Source organism: Carassius gibelio, chromosome B6 (assembly GCF_023724105.1).
Source record: "Carassius gibelio isolate Cgi1373 ecotype wild population from Czech Republic chromosome B6, carGib1.2-hapl.c, whole genome shotgun sequence".
Taxonomy (NCBI): Eukaryota; Metazoa; Chordata; class Actinopteri; order Cypriniformes; family Cyprinidae; genus Carassius; species Carassius gibelio.
In genome coordinates, this window is record NC_068401.1 from 2132153 (window position 1) to 2148749 (window position 16597).

The 16597-nt window shown below is 34.9% G+C and overlaps 1 protein-coding gene across 1 annotated transcript in view; it reads left to right on the forward strand.

Annotated features, from left to right (window-relative positions):
• Nucleotides 1-16597, forward strand: part of LOC127960289 (cadherin-22-like) — a 172097-nt gene that overhangs the window by 137878 nt on the left and 17622 nt on the right. The window contains exon 10 of the mRNA XM_052559927.1: nt 14853-14970. Within this exon, the coding sequence (XP_052415887.1) occupies nt 14853-14970 (118 nt within the window). The remainder of the gene's footprint in view (nt 1-14852; nt 14971-16597) is intronic.

Here is a 16597-nt window from a genome sequence, read left to right on the forward strand (position 1 = left end):
TTCATTATTGCTTTGCTCCTGCTTTGGACCTTTTTCAATTGGAAAGAATGATCCGCCTGACATTTTGTACCAAAGGCAATTTATAAACTCTAGTCGTGAAAAAATGGCAGCGGTGAAGCAAACTCACCTGCAGCGCTTTTGTAGCAACTTGTGGCAGATCTTCGCTTTTGTTTACTCATGGAATGGAAGAATACATGTACAGCCCTAGAATGAGACTGCTCTCATCTTTTATTTTATTCATCTTTTATTTACCCTCATGCTGTTTCAGACCCATCTGACCAACTGTGGAGCACAAAAAGTGCAATTTTGAGGAGATAAAAACCACAAGCTCTGCTTCAAACCTAGTGAGCTGCTGCACACACATAAAAAGACTTGTAAATAAAATAAAATAAAATAAAATAAATGCATTGATTGATAAATACATATTTATAATCATAATAATTTATAATCAACATTTCAGCTTTATATGTATATATATACATTGCATTTATTTATATTTATGAACTTCTTGTTGATTTTAAATGATAACAAATGTAAGTATGTATAATAATAAAAAAATCATGATAGTTGGTGAAATAAAAAAATAGACAGACAGACAATATTTGGTAAAAATAATAATTGAATAATAGATATTCATTATGTTTTATTTATTAGCTTCTTGTTGATTTTAAATGTTTAGATACAGTATAATATACTTTTTTTTACCATATTTGATCATATAAAATCAACTACAATAATAATAATAATAATAATAATAATAATAATAATAATAATAATAATAATAATAATAATAATTTCATGTTATTTATTAACATCTTGTTGATTTTGAATATTAAAAAAATATATATTAACACATACTAAAATAACTCAAATTAAAAAATAATTAAATATTAATGAATTACTTGGTCATATACTGTAAACTAAAAGGTGTCATGGATTTTTAGGGCACTGATGAGCTGCAGCCAGCCATAAACATCTGCTTTTCACTGGCGGTAGTCATGATGTGAAGTAATTGAGATATCTATATGGATGATTACGATTATAGAGAACAATGTAAAGATGCTCAAAGAGCTAAATAACAAAATATATTTTGCTCAAAAAACATGATTTTTTTATAATAATAACATTATAGTCATGTCAATGATGTGCTTTATCATAGTTCTTCTCTGTCTGTCTGGAATTATTTGAATTTGTTTTTAAGTTGTTTTGTTTGTCCTCAAAGCTCTGTTTATTTGTTGAACATTTTCCTGCCTCTTTTAGAGCGGCCGTGAAACATAAAGAACAACAAAAGGATTGCTTGGTTTCTAGAAATGCCATGAAAAATTGTGTGCACTCCTCCTTTCTGTGTGTCTTTGCGCTCTTCTTCTCGAGGGCTTCGCTCCACAATAGAGGCGCTGAATGAGGACTGTTATTGCTGGATTAAGGATTCTCAGAGATTTTTTTGTTGTACAGAACTGTAACCTTTGTGCTACATTTTTGGCTGTGTGTAAGAAGGGCTTTTGTCATCTTCCGTTTTCATCCTTGGAAAAAGAAAAGAATGAATGTTGCTTTCTTTTGTAAGTTATTTTACCATTAAATAACCAAGTTCAGTTTGAAAGACTAAAAAATATATTGTGTGTGTCCTGTAAGGTTGTTTTTAGTCACCTGTGAATCTTTAAATTGACTACTATGAAAAAAAAAATCTGTCCGTCCGTCTGTCTATATATATATATATATATATATATATATATATATATATATATATATATATATATTTTTTTTTTTTTTTAAGAAAGAAAGGCTGGTTGATTTCAAATTTTATGTTGACATTATATGGAAACTGAAATACTCAAGGATGTTCTTGGATATCACTAGAACTGAAAGGAAACTTGTGTGAGAAGTCACCAGCAGTTACTTTTTAAGTTACCAAATAGAATAAAGTAAAAGTCTACCTAGACACAAAGGAGCATGCGTTTTCTTGTTAGATGAGCCAGAGATGGAGGTTTTTTAGTGGAAACTCAACGCAATATGGGTGGCGTTCACACAATCCTCATGCATCCTGTGATGTAGCGTCACGCTGTGGAGCCGCTTTTCATCCGTCCGACTCTTGGACAGAACAAAGACCGAGCGCAACACAATAGTATATACTGAAAAAGATGCTGTTTGAGTCCGTAAGAGCTCAGAAGACGTTTCATCTTTCAGCAGGACCGTTTCAAACCAAAGGGCCATGATGCCCGCTGTTTCTGAAACGCATTTAATGTGAAAAATCGCAAGTGTCTGGCTCCCCCAAATACAGAGGTAAAGTGCAATCCGGTGACGGCTTATCGTAATAAATTTCTCTCATTAAACGCAGGACTCTTTGGAAGCCCCCTGCTGCAGCTTCAGAGATGTAATAGCTTTACGATAACCCGTAGCATGTTTACGTGATTTGTAGTCTGCCACCCCAGGGTGCCCCATTGCGTTGTGTCGACTAAATTGGCTTAGGTGAGCAAGAGACGCTGCTGTTTGTGCGTTAAAACTTTATGTGCGCTCTGGCTCTGTGATTAATCACTTTGGTGATTGGGCTGGAAATTAGGCCTGTGGAGGAACATGCAATTACAATCGTTTATCTCTCACCTAAGATTGGTGTTTTGTAGGAGACGCACAAAGCTCGGCCTCCACATTAACACTGGATCGGAGGAGATATATATTTATTTATTTAAACCTCAATTCAGAATGATGCACAACTATGTTGAAAAAGTTGAGGTTGAGTTCAATGTTGATTTTCAAAATGAAAAGTTGTATGTGTTATGTTAATGACATGAACTGACAATGAATAGTATTTTTTAATAACTTATGTTATAATAAATACTGTAAAATCAAGCAACAATTTACTAATGGAATAGTATTGTAAATTTAACTGAAAAAAAAGAAGAACGTTTATCTGTTTATAATTTACTTACATTTCACAATAGCATAAGACTTTATTAAAGAGCACCTATTATGGCATTTAAAATGTTCCAAAACATGTTTTAGAAGTCTCCAACAACAGTTTTGCATGCATGCAATGACAAAAAAGACTTTAGTTTTCTTATAATATGCATTTATTTTTACCTGTTTTGACAGCGACTCTCAAATGATTCGTTTAGTGATTCACTTTTCAAAACCCCGTCTTTACGTGAACTTAGCGAGTAGCCCAGAGTTCATATTGTAAAAGCACAATCAGTCTTTTTTTGCATTAACTCGATGCATAAACAATGTTTTTACCCCCCAAAAAAGCAGTAACGTTACGTTACTACGAGGTATGACTCTATTCTTAAAGATAACTCCGAAAACAACGACAAACAATTCAAACATCTCAATACAATTGTCATTGAAGACCTAGAAGCTAAACGGTGCTTACACAACAAACCAAACAATTATTAAAGCATGCTACATAAAACATAAAAGCAACAATTATTAATAACACTTACAGGTTGTGATACGGAGGAGGAAGCTGATGCAAATACACTTGGAACTGATCCTTCCTTCAATATCAGCCGGCTCGCGAATCCAAGTTTGATTGCATTTAAGTTGGTAAAGCAATCGTCTTCAAAATGGCGTGAACAAAGCACAAGGCTCGGACTATACTTCTGTGGGACAGTTGTATACCGCATATGAATTGAATTATTAATTGAATATCGTATTCAAATAACTTGACAAGTTGACATCATCTAGTCAGAGAAAAAGCTTTGGTCTTCTAACGATTCATAAAAATGACTCAGAGTCGACTCTTACTTTTGAAAGACAATAACTTTATATACGGTGCACTGTCATATTTCAAACTTTGCAGGATGTTTTTGTTCACTTAGATCTATGTTACCTGTAGAAACTGGATGATATTCTCTCCATATGGTCTGTTTTGTGATTCAAAAACTTGCTTGCCTTCACATTTCAGATGACGTTGCGCTCTACTGCTAGCCCAATTATCCAGCTTTGTTCGTGTGCCTTGCTAGCGTGGCCTTTCTCTGCTCCAGCGCTCGCTAGCGTCACCGCTTGCGTTTCTCATAGAACAACAGTGAAATCAGATTAGCTTAAGCCGCTAAATGCATGGAGTTTGATCCCATTTGAAGGATGACAACACAGCGTATTTGTTTGTGTGTAAAAGGTGAATAAAACGGCAGGAGAGAAAGAGGGCTAGAGACATGAAAAAGGACTTAGCCGATAGCTCATAAGCAGCTTTGGCTCAGGGGCGCGACTCCGCTTCCAGCGCTGTGACACCGATGTTAGACATGGAAGGAGAAAGCGTTTATGGGCTCATGTGGATTTAGGTGTCAGGTAGATCTGCAGGCCGCGGGATCCACATGAAGCGCTTTTGATTTTCTAGTGGGGAAAAAAAAGCTAGCGCTAAAACACACGCACATTAGTATTGTCATTTATAATTATTGTCCAAAAATGCATATTACTATTGTGCTAGATCTAAAATAACATAGTATTTTCATGAGAGAAGGTAAAAGAACTCTGGAAATATGGTAACACTGTGGTGCTTTTATTTATTTAAGGGCTGTTTTGAACTACTTCTCTTTATTTTCAAGTAGTACCACACTATTACCATGTTTTATGATGATCGTACCATAGTTTTCTTACCAAAAATAGGGTAAAATAATGCAAGTGCTTTTTTTCTGTAAGTTCTTGTTTTGAATTGCTCTTCACTTACAAATAACACCATGGTGCTTTTTGGAGATGTACCATAGTACTACCATGATTTTTTTGTTAAAGTACCCCCAAAATATCGTAACACTAATGGTACTTTTGTTTTTGGTAAGTGCAGTTTTAACTATTTCTCTTGGGTTAAAAAAAAGTAAAATGGTTAAACCTTATTTATTTACTTTATTAGGATATGTGCCATGGTACTACCATGGTTTTCTTGTAAAAACTCCCAAAATTTGATAAACTACTGTATACTTTATCTTGTAAATGCTATTTCACTTTACTTACAATTAGTACCATGATATTAACATGTTTTAGAGCATTTACCATGGTAATTATCATGGTTTTCTTGGAAGTACCCCAAAATATTGTAAAGTATTCCCTGCAAATACTATTTGAAATATTTATCTTCACTTAAATATTACCATGTTCCATAGTGTCATTGATTTCTTGTTTTGTTTTTTTAAGTACACCAAAATATGGTAAAATAATGGTACTTTTTTATGGTAAGGTCTTGTTTTGAACACTTTCTGTTCACTTACAAATGATACCATGGTACTACCATGTTTTGGGGACATGAACCATTTGTAAATATCCCCAAAATATGGTAGCACTATGGTATTTTTTCTGTATATTGTATTTGAAATGTCCCATTACTTAAAAATGGTACCATGGCACTGCCATGTTTTATCATGGTTTTCTTGGAAGTACCATTGAAAAACTATTTTCCAGGAATACCGTGATATTTTCCAAAATGCCATAGTACTGTGTTTTATTTTATTTTTTAAAGACATGGTACTTGCTACTGTAAATATAAATACCACAGCGCATTCATTTGATAATATGTCAGTACCATAGTAAGAAAAGTGATGCATCTTGTCACAATTACCTTAGTTGGCTTTTAAAAAGATGCAAATGTGTGAAGATACATTTCAAGTTTATCCATCCAGAAGTCTCTGATTCACGGCGCGTCCCCATCATGATCTTGTTCATTATCTACACGCCTAACCCTTGTTCAGATTGACATGTGAAGCGGTGTGAGCACGTAACCCTGTGGTATTTGGGCTGATGGGATAAGGACAGACAGATATCATATAGAGTCGCGTGTGCAGGGAAAAGCCGGGTGGAAAGGCAAATACTAAGAATGGCCCGAGGACCTGAGGCCTGTCAGCTCCACACAAGACATCAAACGGCACCGAGCGGCTCTCCGTGACGGATCACAGGGGTCTGGTCCTCCCGCGGGACAGTCCCGGCTACATGACTAATGTTTGAGGGGAAAAGTACACTCTCATTCCCATGCGCACGCATACACACGCAGACAGCCGTGGAGATGGATTGGCTCCCAGTCGCATGGTGACACATACACCGAACCCATGTTGAATTCACTCCCACAGATGAGTTATTTCAGCCAAAAATGAAAATGTACCCACCCTCATTTCATTCAAAGCACATATGATTTTATATTTCATTACTTCTGAGGAAAATAGCGGGAATTATGCTGTTGAAAGTCCAGGCTGGACTGAAGCTGTGAACTAGGAGTTTTAGGAATAATTTTTAAAGTTATTATTTGGAAGTTAAAATATAAATCAATCATGTTTTAAATTGAACAACACCGCTACATTTTCAGAGGGATTTCAGAGGAGGCTGATGTAAATGGAGGAGTAATTGAAAGGTCACCTTGATAATGAGGGTATTTATGTGGTAGGAGGGAAATTACATTTATTCTCCTTTTGATTTTTTTGGCTGCCATTTGGATGGTAGTTAATGGCACTGTGTCATTTGAATATCCGTTCTGATTGGTCATGAAGTGAGCCTGTTCTGGCATTCATGTAGTGCTTTAATACATTTTAAATTGTTTCATACAGTATATCTGAAGTTTGGCTTTAAGTAAGTAAACTACATAGAACGGCAGTAAATATTTAGTTGAGATACTTTTTCCCAGCTCGTCCTAAGGTTGCAAAAATGTGGAAAATTTCCAGTAAATTTTGGAAACTTTCCATGCAATCATTTCTGATTACTGGACATAGATTATATATATATATATGTGTGTGTGTGTGTGTGTGTGTGTGTGTGTGTTATGCAGAATAAATAATTGTAAAACTTTTATTTTATAGGATTTTAAAGGCATACAGCTATTTAAGTGCATTTTAAAAAGACTGATGATAATTGATTACTTCATTTTGTTTTTAAGCGGCACTAAGGTTTCTGTACAGTAACTCAAATTGAACTGAAATTGAAGTAAAATGAATCAGATTTGCCAACAGTACTTGATAAAGAGAAACGCGAGAGTGGTTTTCCATGCAATCATTTGTGATTTAATTATTTTACACTGGTTACAGTCGCAAAAAGCAGTTCCTAGCCAATTAAATATTTTAAATCTAAACATAACTTTTTCTTTTTTCTTTATTTTATATGTAATTGTTCCTCAGTTGTTGAATATTCTATTAATTTCTTTGACTTTTCCTGGCTGAAAATTACCCGGATATTTCCAGGTTGTCAATGCCCAGATTTAATTATCACCTTCGCTAACTAATTACAGTTAGTTCCTCTTCTCACCATCCAATGCAAACTCATAGAGTGAAAACTCTTTTTCCTTGAACTTCTCCATCCGTCTCAGAGGTCAGCATCCTCCTCCTCCTCCTCTGTGAGCTGGAGGAAGACTTTCGGAGAGGACCTTTGGTCCTGGAAGACTCTGGAGAACGTGCAAGACTTTTGGGAGACTCTTGGCTTCTCACTTTCCGAGCCTCGCGCAGCTTAAAGGGTCATGAGGGGGCTGTTGGATGGAAATCTAATTAGATGATTTTGCTTGAGGGAGCTGTGTTTGCCACTCAATAAACTCCCACACACACAATCTCTCTCTCCTCCACATTATTTTTCTCCATCTTTCTTTCTCAGAAGTCCCTGTTTCTCTCAGCGTTTTTCATACCGATCCTTCTCCCTCCAGAAGCCCCTGAGGCATTAGTTTTGCCCTCGACATATCAGATGACCTTTTGTTGTTTTTGTCTTTGGCATTGCAATTAACTTTTGTTACGAAAACCGTGTTAATTTATTCTTTTTAATATAGTTTGTGTTCTCATTTAGCATTGTTTACTACATTATTTATTTATTTATTTATTTACTTACCATTCAAACAACAGCTCATTAAACAAATCAGGGTCACAAAAAAGGAGGGATGAGAATCCTACCAATTAACAGCCCTGGTTTCTTAAAGTCAACTTATCTTAATGCATGTTTCTGATTCAGCAGTGTATGCTTGTTTTTAGGGATATGATAACCAATAATTGTTTAAATATGAAAGCCGATAACCGATATGTTGGCCGATAAATCTAAATCCACATTTTTACATAATTTTTAAGAGCCTGATTACCAAAAAAGTCTCATCATTAAAAGGCATTAAACACTTCAACATGTATCAAACATAAAGCCTCCTTACAAATAAATAAAATAATGCTTAAATAATGGAAACAAGTTACTGGACAACATAACTTACGTGTAAAAGAATATAAGGCGATAAGATGATGGAGTGTGTTGAAAGAGGTCCAGCATCTAAGGACTATAACCAGAGATATTGACAAAATCATTAAATATTGTCATTATTAAGAGTATTTTGCTTTACTAATTAATGTAGACCTGTTATTTTCTGATATTATATTGCATTGCAATATTTTTCCAATATTGCAATGCACCCAGATGTGTCGTGGACACGTTCTTTGCTTTTCCTGTAACAATGTGCTGAAACACTGCAAATAAACCCAAATAATTCACAACTTTTTTTTTATTACGGTAATATTCTCTTTACAATATTATGTTTATGACATTCCCAAGCTGAAGAGCTGAATGAACACCGGTAAACTGAAATGCTGCCAGCTTATTCAATAAAGGGAAACGCATCATATATTCAGATATTAGGTGCCCTTGAGCAAGGCATCGAACCCCCAACTGCTCCCCGGGCGCCGCAGCATAAATGGCTGCCCACTGCTCCGGGTGTGTGCTCACAGTGTGTGTGTGTGTGTGTTCACTGCTCTGTGTGTGTGCATTTCGGATGGGTTAAATGGAGAGCACAAATTCTGAGTATGGGTCACCATACTTGGCTGAATGTCACTTCACTTCACTTCACTTCACATACGCATTCTACATGAGAAAAATCAGATTTATATGCATAACATAAACCCAATATTACAATGTACAATTGCACAAAAAAAAAACTGTAAATGCACAAGCAACCTTAACTGTGCTAGTCGTGTGTATCCGTTGTGGATGCACTCTTCCCTTGCCTCTGGCTTGCTTAGTTGGGGTCACTTCATCTACAGCGATATCATTGACTTGATTGCAAATAAAAACAGACACTATTTCAACTGAACAGAGATGACATAACTGAATTCAATGATGAACTGCCTTTAACTATCATTTTGCATTATTGAGACACTGTTTTCCAAATGAATGTTGTTCAGTGCTTTGACGCAATGTATTTTGTTTAAAGCACTATATAAATAAAGGTGATTGATTGATTGATTGATTCCCTTAACTACTCGCTAAAAAGACGGGCGAACAAAGATTCCGTTAATTTCTTTTTTACAGTAGCTAATAGTGTCAATGTAATATGACAGACTTGCCATGCACATGTTGCAATCCACTGTATTTTCCTCGAAGTGTTCCCAATGATATTTCAAGCAATTAAAAACCATCATGGTGAACAGTGTGCATCTGAATTGTCTCTGGAGTAAATAATGCATCATTTACTGGCTCTAAGATATCGGCCAAATTCGATAACGATAACAGAAAAATTAACATTTATTGGCTGATATCGATATGGTGGCCGATATATCGTGCATCCCTGCCTTGTTTTTATCTTTCATCAACATGTACCTGTATGTAAGATTTCTCTGCGTTGAATTTACTTGCATTTTCAGCTTCCCTCATATTCCATACTTTTTTATCACTTTGTCATAAAGAATCTGTCCAATGTTTTTTAATCATAATGGTACTTTCTGAAATTATGATGTAGGAAGACTGATTTAGTGAGTAATTCATAACAGTATGAAACACATTTGTGAATCACTTTATGCAGTTTGATCAATCAGATCATGCATGCTCCATTCGGTCATAAATGTGGTCAAATAAACAGTATTATCGCAGTATTATTAAAAAAATTATTGTAGTATTAATATTTTGAATTGGCTTTTATTTTAGATTTTAATTTTAGCTTTAGCTTTTTTGTTAATGTATTTCTTATAGCTGTATTTTTTAAGCTTAAATTTTATTTTATTTCAGTTTTAGTAATTTTAGTACTTCAACTTATGTTTTTTTTATTTATGTGTGCAATATTTATATTTTATTTTAGCTTTATTTCAATTAACAAAAATATTTAAGTAGTTTTAGTTTAATAAAATATTATGATATTTCCTAATGTATTTTATTTTCAGTTAACTTTTATTTTATATTGTAGCTTTGTTTTACTTAACTTCGACAACCAGCATTGCTAAATATAAATGGATAGAAATCTGATCTGCTCTTCTTAGATAAGAGATAGGTAGATATATATTTTTTTTCTTTTTTTCTTGAATGCATATTGGAAGATGTTTGAACTGGATATGACTAAAGCCCCCTTTTTAACTGATTCATAGAGAGAAAAATAAAATGATTCATAAGTCATTTGTTCAGTAATGGTGAATCAATGATGGAATATAGTTCAAGAAGGCTTACGGATCCAAACATCATGAAAAAACTTCATTCCAGCATTTTTAAAGAAGATCAATAAGTACCATTCCCAATTCCCAACTTTCCACAGTCGTGAGCAGAATTTCATGGGCGAGCACTAAAGCGATGCTGTGATGAAGGACGTTTGAAAGCAGGCGCTCAGCAGGAGTCCCACAAAACTTCCCTTTCAAGCTGAGAAGAGACCAATAAACAAACAACTTTAAAATATAACACGTGTCCCGTTTCCCCCGTCCTCTGTCATGCGGCTGGAGATCTTGTGTACTGTAAAACAGTTTTTCTGGACACCAGACAATGTGAAGAAAGTCATAGGAGTTTGTGTGTGTTGATTAAAGGCTCTTAAACGCATCCGGCGTCGCATTATCAGCCGCAGACAGAAGTGGAGCGCTGCGAATAATGAGGCGGATGGGAAGCACAGGTTAGTGTTTAGTTTAATGCTGCTGTGGATGTAATCAAGCAGAAACATTATCAGCTGCAAGTACTGCTCGACTTCTGACAAATATGTTTTGGGGATCCAACACCTGCAGTTTTACTCCACAATAAACAACATTTGTATTTTCTGGAGTTCGGTTTCATTTTGTACCTGGTTAACCATTTAGAAATGACTTAATTAATTTTGAGTAGATGTCTATGCCGGTCGGCACTAATTTACACTCTAAGAAAAGTCTGTAATAATAATACAGATAATAATAATAAATAAATACAGGCCAAAGTACTGTATTAATGTGAAAAAAAGGGAAAATATACTGCTATTTATTTATTTTTTTTTTATTTTTTTTTTTTTTTTGCCAGGACATTATTATTATCAAGACATTATTTCATAGACGTGTCCATTAAACCTAAAACACAATTCAGTGAAGTGCAAAACTAAATTAATTAATTAATTAATTAATTAATTTAAATAATAAATATGATATTTAAATAAAAAATAAATATGCCATATTTTTATGGATGGGTTTTAATTAATGTATATATATATATATATATATATATATATATATATATATATATATATATATATATATATATATATATATATATATATATATATATATATATATATATTTAATTAGATGTTTACTGTTTAATAACAAATGTTCAATAGCATTTACTGTCTTAAAAAATTAATATTATTATTTTTTTAATGGGGAAGTATGGTCGAAGATTGCTGTGAAATTTTTCAATTATTATTGCATTTTAATTATTTTGTTAACAAATTTTAACAACAAAAAAAATATTATGAGTTTTAGCTCATTTTTTTTTTTTTTTTTTTTTTTTATCCGAGTAAAATAAAATAAGTTGTTTGGTTGGTTGGATGGATTGGAAAGTTGACAAAGGGAATGTCATCTAGACATGATCAGGGTTGGACTCCTGCACAGCTTATACAGGAAATACATTTATTTTAGATTAAAAATACAGAAGAATATTACGTGTGTTCAACTTCACTGACTGGTAAGAGAGGCTTCATTATCCTAACGTTACCTTAACTCACTCTGGTAAAGATTGGCAAGCCTGTCTGCTGCTCACAGACTGCAGGAACAATACTGAACACACAGCCATGAATGAGTCTTAACAACACACTCTCTTTCTGTGCCAGAATGTGTTTCCATGTGATCCAGACTGACAGTCTGTGGGCTTTAAACCAGAATCTGAGTAGATATGCAGTCCAGCTCCTACATCAGCACCTCGGGGCACAAACATGCTGTGCACAGTACTTAAATAGTATACCGTAGTAGCAAACATTAGTACTCAAAGATGAAGTTTCATTGTGTCATTAAACACGTATGTCACTTTAGGTTAGGGATAGTTCCCCCTACAAATGTAGGTTCTGTCATCATTTACTCTCCCTCATGTCTGCTGTTGTTTGCAGGATCATAAAAGAGACTCTGACATACAGAGAGAGTTTATGATGCTTATGGCTTTTAAAATAACCATACACGTACATTTCTTTAAAAAGCAAAGTCAGACAATCGATTTGTAAAAACAGATACAAAAGAACCAGTTCATAAGAGTCATTTGTGTTGAATCAATGAAGGAATATGAATCAAGAAGTCTCAACAGATCCAAACATCATATGTATATACATAATATACAAATTAATTTATGTGCATGCTTATTTATTCATTTATTTATCGCTTAAAAGCAATGCACGTCACTTTTGATAAATGTAGAGGTAATATATTAATGCCAAATGTCATGATTTCCATTCTGCAGCAGAATAGAATTTTGTTGTCGTTGTTTAAAATGTATCTCTCTAGGATTGGTGATGTCAAAAACAAAACAAAAATAGACACATAATAGCAAGACATATCTCAGTAGACATAACGTGAGTGAAGTGAAACAATGACCCAGTTCACATTCATGTGACATTTGACAGCTGTCAATCTATCATTGCACTTCAGAAGACTTGGAGTATGGTGCATGAGTCATATGGACTTCTTTTAAAACGAAAAAGTGTACAGGTTTGAACTGACACGATGGGAACAGAATGCTCATTTCTGTGCCAACTATTTCTTGAAAGGCTTCGGCGGTGAATGTTGGGTTTCTCCTCGCGGGAGCGGCACGGTTGAGTCAAACGAGTGCGTCCTGGAGGACTCGGGCTTAAACACAAGCACTTTGCCTCTCTCGGAAACTCCAGCTTTAATCATTTTGAAGGGGAAACATCAGTGTTAGTGTGGGGTCTCCTTTGAGTATACGGCTGTGCCTTACAAGCATTTGTCCTTGCTTTCACTTTCCCGGTGTGTGTGTGTGCACGTCTTTGCTTTTCATTTTCCAATCCGAGCAAGCGCGAGTGTTCCTAGCTGACTTTGGGGGGCGCAGGAAAGACTTTGCAGAAAGAATTTTAATTTAGTTTTTTTTTCCCTCTCTCCTCTAATTACACTTGGATTTTCTATCACCTCCCTAAAAATTGACATAAACGCCGTGCAATGCTTTTGATGACCGTGAAATGAGAAATGAGCAATGAGAGAACATGGGAATTTTGGCGGGATTGTCTGAAGATCCGCCCACTCCCTCCCGCCCTCCTAAACACTTCCATCTGTTGTCTTACAATCCGGCTAACCCACTCTTACTGCCACAACAACTTCTCCTCCTCGCGCTTCTCATTTATCACAGAAACTGTAATTCCACAGCTAAGCGAGCCGAGAGAGCTCTGTGTAGTTTTAGCATAATATGACAAAAAATACAGGGTTTTTCTTGGACGAAAAGGAGGTCCACAACTACTGAACAGTCATTTATAGTATGCCTTCTCAATGCAAAGTGCTCTGGCTTCACAGTGCAGCATAACAGCCTTTTGCATAATTTGTAATATTTGTGCAAAATAATGTGCCGCATGTGAATCTGTTAAATGTAATGATACAACAGTAATATTGAGCATTTAAAAATAAATATTGATTATAATTAGCAAATATGCATTGTTAATGTAAAAATATAAATGCACTGTTAAAAAAAGATTTATATGCATAGAAATTCATATTAATCAATTATTAATATTAATAAGTTGATAAGGAAAATAAGTGAAAGCACTGTAAAAAATGATTGTGTGTGTGTAGTTTTATAATATTTGTTTTGAATATTTGCTGTTTTCTTTTTCATTTTAGTTGACGTTTAATTTTAGTTTTTATTATTATTTTAATGTACTTTTTTTATTTTTATTTTTTTATTTAGTTTTGGTAATTTTACACATATTATTAATGAAAATGAGAAATGATGCCTGTGAAACTACCTAAAATAAAATAAGTTAGTTTTTATTTTATTTTATTTTATTTTATTTTCGGTTAATGATTATATATATATACATATATATATATATATATATATATATATGTGTGTGTGTGTGTGTGTGTGTGTGTGTGTGTGTGTGTGTGTAATTTTAATTAATTAATATAGAACTCATGGAAATGTATTGATTAATTGATATTATTATTAGAGATATATTTAACTGTTGTACAACTGTTTTTTTTTTTGGTTGACTAGTAATTTAGTTATGCGATTAGTCTGGTCTTTAATGTAACATTCTGACAGCAGCTTTGTACACTAACCTCAAAGTGAAAGTCCTGTGAACTCAGAGTATTTTGCTTTTATGAAGCAAGTTCAAAAATGAACCGTACTGGAGCCACAGATATCTGAGATGATCTGAGTGCATTTAGAGAGTCACATACGAGCCAGAATTACTGCAAAGTACGGTTAAGCTTCTCAAATGCTGGCCAGAGGCTGAGGACCTCGAGCGAGGGGAACATGGCTTGTGTTTGCACCGCTGTGACATGCTGATATGCATGCTTTGGTTTCTCAGCACTCACACACTGTTCTGTTTGCCAGAAGTGAGTCATTTCCATAAGGTAAATATTGACTTTTCTGGCTGAATAGTCGACTAGTAAATATGAGTAGTCACGCAGTCTGGCTGAAGCTGTTTTCTGGGTGAAGGTAGCAGCACATTCTCTGATTAGGACGGTGGAGACACTGAAGTTAACCTCTTTCTGTCTCTTCTCCAGCTCATTCACACCATCAGTGTGGTGGACAGAGACGAACCGCAGTCTGGACATCGATTTTATTTCACTCTGGCACCCGAGGCCTCCAACAACCGACATTTTACTCTATGGGACATCAAGGGTGAGAGATTTGATCTTTTTATTATACATTTTGGATGCACTGGAAAGTTTTATTTTACATGCATGAATAGTGCATTTACTGTGTGTGTGTGTGTGTGTGTGTGTGTGTGTGTGTGTGTGCGTGTGTGTGTGTGTGTGTGTGTGTGTGTGTGTGTGACCCTGGAGCACAAAATCAGTCTCAAGTCGCTGGGCCAAAAAACATTGTATGGGAATTTTTTTTTTTTTACGTCCAAAATCATTAAGATATCAAGTAAAGATCATGTTCCATGTAGATATTTTGTACATTTTCTACTGTAAATATATAAAACCTAAAGGCGATTTTCGCAATATTTAGATGTTTTTTTGCACCCTCAGATTCCAGATTTTTAAATAGTAGTATCTCAGACAAATATTGTCAGATCCTAATTAACGATTATCAATGGAAAGCTTATTTATTCAGCTTATTTATTCAGATGATGTATACATTTCAATTTCAGAATTTAGGATTTTTTGATTAATAGAAAGTTTAAAAGAACATAATTTATCTAAAATATATATTTTTTTTTCTAACATTAGAAATGTCTTTATTGTCACCTTTGGTCAGTTTAATGCATCTTTGTTAAATAAAAGTATTGATTTCTTATTTAAAAAATGCACGAAAACAGTTTTCACCATTTATAATAATCAGAAATGTTTCTTGAGCAGTGAATCAGTATATTATCATGATTTCTGAAGATCATGTGACACTGAAGACTGGAGGAATAATGCTGAAAATACAGCGGAGCATCACAGAAATAAAATACATTTCACTATATATTCACATAGAAAACACTTATTTTATATTAAAATAATATATCACAATTTTTTGTTGTACTTTGGATCAAATAAGTGCAGCCTTGGTGAGCAGAAGAGACTTTACGTCTGGCCAGGAGTGTACTGTATGTAGTTTGGCAGGTAGTATTAAATGCATCTGGGCCAAATACTGCGACAGTGAATGACAGTCCAGTCACTTTGACGAGCTTTCTGAGCACTTGTACTCGGGGTCCCTGTTGGTTTTTGCGAACAAATTTCACCTTTGACCACAGCTCAGCTCTGCAACTCCTGCAAAGACAGAATCAATATGAGAGGAAAAGTCTCTCCCCTGATCCTCTGGTGTGGGACGTCCGTCCGTCTTCAGGACAAAGTCTGATAGTGAGGTTAGACAGAACTTCAAAAATCCCTCGACCGGAGAGTTTCCACAAAGCTTTCTTTGAGCGAATGTCCCCGAGCAGACACTGTATCTTCCTTCTGTTCAGGATCATCAGATGGATAGAGTTCCTCCAGACGCTTTCTGTGTCCGAGCTCCTTCGACGGGCCGCTCGAGGTGTCATAAAAGCCCAATATGAGAAGAAAAAACAAAAAACCTTTAGTCTAAGTCTGACTTGACAAATGCAATCTTTCATGAATGCTCCCGAGAGGAAGGCCACGCTGTCACTTTTATGACATCACCTTCTGTTTCAGCATCTGCTGTTTGTGTTCAGAAACAGAGAAGGAGGGGTATTTCTGATGTCTGTCCAATTAACATGCACGGCTTTTCTGTTGTGTACGGAGAATTCTTTCATAGCAGTTTTTACTTGGATTACTTTGCGTCTTATAGTGATTATTTAACA